Source organism: Dipodomys ordii, unplaced genomic scaffold (assembly GCF_000151885.1).
Source record: "Dipodomys ordii isolate 6190 unplaced genomic scaffold, Dord_2.0 Scaffold106, whole genome shotgun sequence".
In the NCBI taxonomy this organism is placed as follows: domain Eukaryota; kingdom Metazoa; phylum Chordata; class Mammalia; order Rodentia; family Heteromyidae; genus Dipodomys; species Dipodomys ordii.
This window is the reverse complement of record NW_012267322.1, coordinates 6955345-6965076: the sequence shown is the minus strand read 5'-3', so window position 1 is coordinate 6965076 and position 9732 is coordinate 6955345. Positions and strand designations below refer to the sequence as shown.

The 9732-nt window shown below is 38.7% G+C and overlaps 1 protein-coding gene across 1 annotated transcript in view; it reads left to right on the top strand.

The window, feature by feature from the left end:
• The first annotated feature begins 902 nt into the window (after positions 1 to 902).
• LOC105994407 (carboxylesterase 1D-like) overlaps positions 903 to 9732 on the top strand; it is a 71374-nt gene continuing 62544 nt past the window's right edge. The window contains exon 1 of the mRNA XM_013027889.1: positions 903 to 948. Coding sequence (XP_012883343.1) covers positions 903 to 948 — 46 coding nt within the window. The remainder of the gene's footprint in view (positions 949 to 9732) is intronic.

Genomic DNA, 9732 nt, shown 5'->3' with positions numbered 1-9732 from the left:
GACAGGTGGTGGGTCATCTGTAGCGTTCACTCCAGTGCAGAATACGATGGCTTTATATCTCATGCATAAGAATCAGAATGTCAGTTAGGGAAAGATTAGAATTGTTGCTATCCTTGAATGGAGTGTCATATGTAGCCATTCTTCTTTCTGTTTCTATATCTAAAACTCATATTTTTTACACATGATATAATACAGTGTTGAAAGAAAACGTTTTCAAATGACCTCAATACTTTGTCAACAGTTGTATATGACTTGTGACCCATTTTTTTGGTGTTCATGACACATGTTCTTTGGGCATTGCCTGGTTGGATGACTCTATACAATGTCTATAATTCTGAGACTTTTCCTAACTTTGTGGTGATGCTGGTATGTGTAAGAGGTTGGGAATATATCTAAAAACTAGATTTCCCAAAGTTGAGGAAACTGGATGTGTATGAAAACCATGACCGTGGGGCTGGGAAGGTGGCTCAGTGGTAGAGCGCTTGCCTTGCATGCCTGAGGCCCTGGGTTCGATTCCTCAGCACCACATAAGCAAAAAGAAAAAACCCGGAAGTGGTGCTGTGACTCAAGTGGGAGAGCACTAGCCTTGAGCTGAAGAGCTGAGGGACAGTGCCCAGGCCCAGAGTTCAGGCCCCACGACTGGACCAAAAAAAAAGAAAAAAGAAAAAGAAAACCATGACCATAATCATATAGTCTAAAAAGTCAACTTTCTACCCAGTTGGTAATTTTTTAAACACAAAATTCAAATTTAAAGTAAGAAAAAAAATCCTATTGACAAGAAACAAAACAACCAATAGAGCTACAATCAGAAGTAACCCAGGCATTAGAACAGACTGGACATTTACAATAACTCTACAGAAAACTCACATGAAGATATAGATATTTTCAGCAGAGACATAGAAATGTCAAAGAAACAAGAGTCTGAAATTACTACTTTGGGACTCAACGGTACCTACGTTTTCCAAACTCTGTGCATCTGCATCAAATATGCATCCACTGACCCACAAGGAGTCTTCCTTGTGATAACTACAGCTGCTGATAGTAGAATGCAGCAGGAAACTAGTATCATGCTAGGAGACACAGGTTGCTTTCACTTTAAGACTGCAAGCTGTGTGGTAGACAGAGACTACTCATGGGATTAAGCTGAAAACTAAGTCTCAGACCACCAATGTGGCACATTTCCTATCTTTGCCCTCTTTTAAACATGGTGGTTAGGACTCCATAATATTTTCTAACTCTCTACTCCCTTCCTCCAGAAAGTGGGAAAATATGCCAGAAATGGATGCACTACAGCAACCAGGACCTGTGGTTGTGTGTGTGTGTGTGTGTGTGTGTGTGTGTGTGTGTTGTGAAAGTTAAATTATTCCTGTATGTAGATTATGTGGTTCTATGTTTCAAAAACTCTAAAGACTCCACCATAAGACTCATGGAGCTGATAAGCAAATTCAGCCAGGTAACACAATAAGAAAATCAATTTACAAAAAAAGAGCAACTTTGCTATCACCAACAATGAACTTGCTCAGAAAGAAGTCGGGAATGCAATTCCACTCATGATAGCCACAAAAAAATACATAGGAATAAATCTAACCAAGGAGGCAAAAAACAAAGCACAATGAAAATTCTAATACACTCAAGAAAGAAATTTAAGATTCTAGAGGGGAAAGACTTCTCATTTGCATGGTTGGGAAAATTAATATTGTTTTAAAAATGCTCTATTTGCAAAGGTTTTTCAATGAACTCATCACCAAAATCCCAAGATATTCCTGACAGAACCAAAAAAATTTTGGAAGCACAAAAGACCCAAAGCAATCCTGATCAAAAGGAGAAATGCTATAGTAATCACAGTATCTGATGCCAAAGTTTACTACAGAGCTAGGTGCCAGCAGCTCACACCTGTGATCCTTGCTATTCAAGAGGCTGAGATCTGAGAATCACCATTCCAAGCCAGGCTGGGCAGGAAAGATGGTGAGACTCTAACCTCCAATTAACTACCAAAAAGCTATGGCTCAAGTGGTAGAGCAGTAGTCTTGAGCACAAAAGCTCAAGGACAGCTCCCAGGTCCTGAGTTTAAGCCCCAGAACCAGCACTATATGTATTGTATGTATGTTTGTTTGTTTGTTTGTATGTATGTATGTATGTATGTATGTATGTATGTATATGATGATTATATAACCATTACCCTGGTTCCATAGTGCATGTGTATGTATATATGTATATATATTTATTTATATAAAATATGTAGTTATATATATGTTTATTTATTTACTCTGGTGTATATGTGTATAAATATATACCAGAGTAAATAAATATATACATATATGTATATATAAATGAATATATGTACATATATACAGAATGGAAGAAACATTTTGCTATCTCTTCATCTGACAGCATTAATATCTAGAATACAGGGGAAATCTAAAAAGTTACCTTCAGAAACACAGCACAGTCACTAAATAGTTACAGATCTAAGAAAACACAAGTTGTCAAAAATATATTACCAAAGATTCCTAACATGTTTAGCCATCAGGGAAATACATACCAAAACCATGAGTTAGAATGGTTATTGTCTAAAAAGCAAAAGTAAATGCTGACAAAGTCGTACACTGTTGGAAATTTAAACTAGGTTTAGCCACTTTGGAAGATAGTACAGAAGATCCTCAAAAAAGAAAAAAAAACCCAACAACTATAAACAGAAAACCATCTGATCTAGCTATACCACAGATGTGTACCCAAAGTAAATGAAGAGTCAGCATACAACAACAATATCTGTACAGCCAAGGTATGGAATTAGCCTCCTGGATGGAAAAGAAAAATATGGTATATATACCCAATTGAATATAGCCATAATGTAAAATGAAATGATTGCATTTGCAGGAAAATGGGAGGAACTGGAACTCATTTGTAAAGCAATTCAGAAAGTCAGATTTAGAAAGGCAAGTATTCTATGTTTTCTTTCTATTATTTTTGTGTCCTGAGGAAACACCATACTTATTTCCATAGCAGCTGTGCTAATTATCATTCTCATCAACAATATATAAAGGTCTTTCTTTCCTACATCCTTATCATCATTTGTGACTGTTTTCTTGAACATGGCCATTCTGACTGGGGTGAAATGTAATCTCAGTGTAGTTTAGGTTTACATTTCCTTAATGGCTAAAGATTCTGAACATTTCTTCATGAGTCTACTAGATTTGTACTTCTGTGGAAAACTATTCATTTGCCCACTTGTTTGTTAAATTATTTACTCTTTTGGCATTTAATTTTTGGAGCTTTGCATATATTCTGAAGCTAAATGTATTATAATTAACTGAAAAAGATTTTCTCCCATTGTGTGGTACCACATAGCTGCAACCATCTGCTTTTTAATTTTATTTTTTTTTTTGGTGCCAGTTCTGGGGCTTTAACTCAATTCCTGGGCATTGCCCCTGAGCTTTTTTTGCTCAAGGCTAGCACTCTACCACTTTAGCCACAGCTCTACATGTGGCTTTTTGGTGGTTAATTAAAGAGAGAAGAGTCTCCAAGACTCCTGCCTGGGCTAACTTTGAACTGTGATCTCAGCCTCCTGAATAGCTAGGCATTTAGAAAAGCATCTGTTTTTGGACCAAAACCTCAAAAACCCACATTGAAGAAGTGATAGTTTCAACAGAAGAAAACATGTAGAAAACTAAAACTAGACACTTATATCCTATCCTGTAAAAAATTAAGATGGATCAGAGATTTTAATATAAGATCAAAAACTTTGAATTTCCAGGAAATGAAAATACGAGTTTTTTTCCTTTGTTGCTGTTTTTGTTTTCTTTTTGTCTTGTTTGTTCCTCTATCTGTCTTTGGGTGGGTAAAGGGGATGGGAACAGAAATGAAGGGACAAAGGGTGAATAAACGCAACATTATACCCACTAGACACCATGTTGAAAATGAACTATACAACTTGGGGGGAAGGTAGGAGGGGAAAACTGGGAGTGAGGGAAGGGGTGACATTGTCCAAAAAGAAATGTACTCTTTGTCTGATTTATATAACTGTAACACCTCTGTATATTGCCTTTATGATAACAATTTTAAAATTTTTTATAAAAAATACTTTAAATAGCCCTAGACAAATAGTATAAAACCATGAAGATATAGACACTGATAATGCTTTTCCGAACAGAACCCCTAACTGCTCAGAAAATGAGAATTATTGGAAAATGAGATTGCATCAAATTAAAGCTTTTGTTCAGCAAAAGAAATAATCTCTAAAATCAAAGAGAAGCCACCTTTTGAATTAGTGATATTCCATTAACATGTGCCTATATTGGCTATTTCTTACCATATTAATGTAATTGTTTAATTATTAATTATCATTATTGATATTATTAGTTATTTTAATAGTAGTTTTCATATTAAAACTATGAAAACATATTAAAACTTTCATGATATGAAAGTATCCTGGATTTGTACCAACAAATTATTCACGTGTGTGTGTGTGAGAGAGAGAGACAGAGAGACAGAGAGACAGACAGAGACAGAGAGTCGTAGCTCAGGGCCTCAGCACTGTTGCTGAGCTTTAACACTCAAATCTAGGCCTCTACTATTTGATCCACAGCTCCATTTCCAGCTTCTGTCTTTTTGCTAGTTAACTGGAGGTAGAGATTCATAGACTTTCCTGCCTAGGCTGCTTTTGAACCTCAATCCTCAGGTCTTAGCCTCCTGAGAGGGTAAGATTACAGGTGTGAGCCTTTGGCATCTGGCTTGGTATAATTGCTCTTCCAGTGAGTTTTATACCTTCCCATTTTCTCATGTTTCTTCTTCCTGATGCCCATTTCTTTCTTCAAGTTTGAAGAACTCTCTTTAATATTTATTATAGGACAATTCTCATGGAAATATGTTCTCTCAGACTTTTATTTTGTATTTATTTTGGTCTGGGAAATGTTTTTGCCCTCATTCCTTTCTAAAGGACAGTTTCGCTAAGTGCATTATTCTTGCTTGACAAGTTTTTTCTTTCAGCACTGTGACCTTCTCATGCCCTTCTTTCATGGCGGTTTTGATAAGAAGTATACTGTCAGTAAAACTGGGTCACTTCTGCATAGATTGCTTTTCTCTTTTCTCCATGAGAATCTTATCCTTATCTTTAATCCATGATAGCTTGACTCTCAGAAGGCTTGGACTCGATGACCTTGAAATAATTCAATTGATGACATTTGATCTCTCTGCCCTTGGATATTTATGCCCATCTGTGGGGTTTGGAAATCTTTAATTATAATCTATTTGGATAAACTTTCACTTCTTTGACATTACGAAGTCCTATTTTGACTCCAACTCAAATATTTACTTTCAGGGCCATCCCAAAGTTCATTTAACAAGCTTCCCTTTTTTTCTTTCACTCCTAGTACACTTTTGAATGGCCAATATTTGAACTCATACTTTTTTTCTTACGTTGCATCTATCCTGCGATTAATGCCTTCCATCAACATTTAAATTTGAAAATTCTGTGTTACCCAGCTCAAGAATTTTGGCTGGATTTTTTAAAAATTGGATTTATCTCTTTGGTCCATTTATCTATTTGTGAATGGAAATATTTCTCTGGGTTTTCTTCACGTTCATTGAGTTTCCTTAAAACTAAGGGTTCCACCATGCTAATTCACCTCATTGAGAAGTAGGTGAGTCATGAAAATACTAGATACTGACTGGCAGGTGATAGTACCTGGCTATTGAAGGATCAGATATTTATTCCACTCTTCCTAATCTTTGCCTGGCTTCCCCAAAATTCTAAGCAGGCTGTTTGCTTTCTTTGCTCTTTATTTCCTTTGACAATTTCAACACTAGATGATTCCCCTGACTGGGTTTGCAAGGAATCTGCTATTGGTGTGTTATCACTTTTTCCACTCTAGAGGACAATCCAAGCCCTGGCTTGTCCCAAATACTCTTGCTGGTTTATTGTTCAGAAAGAAATAGGAGAGTACCTAAAAAGAGTAGTCTGTTCCTACAAGCTTCTTTCTTTCCGGCCTATGGCTCAGACACTGTAGGATTCTGTTTCTTGGCAAAATCTCCATTGATTTGTTATAAAGTGAAAAATCTAAATAATTCTCTATATTAACTTGCTCCTCTATGGCTTTTCTATCTATCTATCTATCTATCTATCTATCTATCTATCTATCTATCTATCTATCTATCTATCTATCTATCATCTATCTATCACCTCTGAAGTGTGGGTTGAGATAGTAACAGTGGCCTGTTACTTCTCAAACACCTAAAAGCTACTTTTGCTGAAAGCCGTGACTCTTCAGCCAGACCTGCGACTGTCTAGTGGAGGACTGGAGTTGGAGAACTGCTTCATATTGGACCTGATTCTTTCATTTCTTTAGCCTTTGGGATAGATTTCTGCTCAGCTTTGCATGTGAACATGTCAGTCATTTAAAAAACACATTGTCTAGAAATATAATACAAGCCTAACTTGACTAGACTTGCCTAATCTCTCTCTTGTTTCTTTAAGGCTAATTGTACCTAAGGACTTAATAGCTGTCATGATTTAGAAACAAAACACAAAAAACACCAGACCAAAGAGGGAACAAAAAAGATGGGGCTCTCAGGTTCCTGGAAGGTCTTTGCCAAAACCCAGAAAAGATCATTGTTCTTACCCTATACCCATGGCTCCTGAACTCCCTGAGTTTAAGAAGGTAATTGATTTGCAAGCATAGCTCCCATTTCTTCTACTGAATGAAGTCTTTCTTTCCCAATGCTTATTCTTCAGGCATCTATTTCTTTTCAGGAGATGAGATTTCAAACCTGCGTTTGAAACCTGCTGCTCTAGGCTGTCTGCTTTTAAGATGGACTCCTGGTCCATGATGACTTCAACCAATCACAGGTGATGCTAGTTAAAATAGAAGTTGCATACAATGGGGCCATCTAAGCACCTGTCTTCTCTTGACACTGGAGATGTTCCAGACTCACTTCTGCCCAGATAGGCCTGAGAGTGAGACTTTGAAGACCTGCCTGACACTGAGTTTCAGGGAAAAATCCTTACTGAAAATGCTTACTATCCTATCTATTCTCATCAGTGTCTCCCATGACATCTTACTGATAAAGTATTGGTGAAGGGAGTCTCTTGGTTACCCAGGCTAATGCCAAGCTGAGTCACACCCAAATTTCCAGTCACAAGCGTTGGTATAGTTTTGGGGGTGCTTAAGACCCAGGATGTAGTTAGCAGTGATGCTAGCCAGCCACAGTTCTGTCCCACTGGGACAGAGATTTCTACCTAGTATTGGGGCAGTTCTAGAGCCCTGTCTACAGCACTGGCCTGGCAATCACTAAGATGCTCAAGGCTATGGGATGAGTAGTGGAACATTCTCTCACGCTCCAAGGCTGAGGTTAAGGCTGAGTGGTATCTGAGTCTCAGAGCCTCGGGGGCCTTGGAGTCTCAACACCAGGGCAGTGTACCTCAGGCCCTTTCTAAGGCTAGAACTGAAATGGACATCTGTCTCAGAGGCTCTGCCTGAAGCTGAAACTGGTTTAAAAATACTGTTCGAAAGATCCGGAAAAGGAATCGGGGCTTCAGTTAGTAATTTACTAGGTGCTTCATTTACTTGCCACTGAGCTCCAACGCATTGCCCTGTGCTGCCTTTCATGTTCTGCTCCCTGCTCTCCCCAGAGGCAGAAAATTAGATGGAGGCAATCTCTTTGTTGCTGGTCAGCATAGTCCAGGCGCTCAGTTTGCTGGTCTTGGCTTGGTGGTAAGGATCATAGGACTCTGCCCAGAGGTGGATTTCACAATGACAAGTGTGGACTTAATTCTTAATTCTTCAAGCAGGAAGTTATCTGTGACATCTGTCCAGACTGGGCTGTTTGGGTTTAGGGGAGAAGTGTCACAGATTACTGATGTTCTTGCCTTCTGCAATGCATGTTTTCATTGCCTCATACAAAAGCAGACATTCCATTGTCACTCACCCGATTTCTTTAGCTCTTCGAGGATGGTTTATATGAATAGCTGCTCATTATGGAGTGGCTATGGGAAGAGATCCAGGAAGGACTGTTTTTTGTTGTTGTTGTTTTATTTGTCAGTCCTGCTGCTTGAACTCAGGACCAGCAGACTGTCCCTGAGCTTCTTTTGCTCAAGGCTAGCACTCTACCCTTTAGCCATAGCTCCACTTCCAGATTTTTCTGTTTATATGGTACTGAGGAATCAAACCCAGGGCTTCATGCATGCTAGGCAAGTACTCTACCACTAAGCCACCGTTCTTTGATAAAAAAAACCCACAAACTATATTTTTATTACCTTTAGGTAGTTGTACACAGGGCTTATTACTGAATATATCAGTTTGTGAGTACAATGCATCCCTTCTCCCCAATCCTTCCCAACCCTGCCCATCCCTTAGGTTTTCTATTGTCATAGGACTTGTACTGAATAGCCTATGACTACTCATGGAGGAACTTAGATGTCAACTTGCTCTGTCATTATTTTATGAGTGTTATTTTTTCTGCCATTTAGAAAGTGTTACTTACAAGGTTGAGATTTTCAGAGGAGAGTGGATTTGATCAAAGGCTAGACATTTTAAATTACAAGTCAAGTTTTCTAAAAGCCTCATGTTCTACAAGCTCATGGTATTTTTACTATTAACAAATTATATTTTCATAGCACATAGAATGTGGGCAAGTTGATTTAAAACAGAGCCATATTACTGCCATCAGGCATGCAAGGGATCATTCTAGTCACCTCACCTTTTCTATTCCTGCGAAAACATAAAACACCTAATTCCTTTGTCCCTGTAAAATAAGCCATTTAAATTCTTCCAGAAAGCCCTATTGACTTCTTTATTTGTTGACTCATTCATTCACTTCCTTTCATTTTATTTCAAGCAGTCTTGGTTTTGTTCCACTACATTAAACCAAAGAAAAACTTTAGGAGCAAGTCGTATCAGTGAATTTCCAGTGTTCAGTAGAGGGTACAACCACCACAAGAATCATGGTTCCTTTCTACCCCTCTACTTGCAGCTCCCGACTCCTCCACTCACTGACAATCATGCCACTTACAACCCCCACCCCCACCTCCACCCATCACACACCACCCAGCTTCACATCCCACCCAACCTACCACTCATACACCCTCTTACTCTTCACCCCACACTCACACTCCCTGGGTCCTGAGCTGCTGGTGGGTGAGGAGCTTGGATAGAATATGACTTGGACAGAATAGAAACTATGAAAAATAAATAGATCAGAAATCAATACCCTATCTATTGCTGCTTTTCTCTGTAACATGTAGAAAGGAACAGTTCATAACCTGAAAAGACTAACCTGAGGTAGATTAGAGGTTGGGGCTGGCAGGGATGTTTTTCCTGTGTAGCCAGGATTTTTGGTAAATGTTTGAAAGGTGAATGGACAAACAGATGAATTATTAGAGCAAGGGACTGTGGAGAGATTGGGATGGAATGGGTTAATTTACTGTTAGAATGTTCTGCCAAAATATCTCTGTTTTGAAACATGGTAATTTTTCTGACCCTGGGTCATGTGTGACAGGAGGTAAGACCATTTGGCAGGACTATTACAAAGCTAATTTGGGCATCAGAAGGGGATAAGATAAAGTGTAAGGTCACTTCTAAACTTGACAGCCTGTAACTGTCAGAAACACCAGCCCGGGGCTGGGAAGGTAGCTCAGTGGTAAAGCGCTTGCCTTGCATGCATGAGGCCCTGGGTTCAATTTCTCAGCACCACATAAGCAAAAAGAAAAAAGCCAGAAGTGGCGCTGTGGCTCAAGTG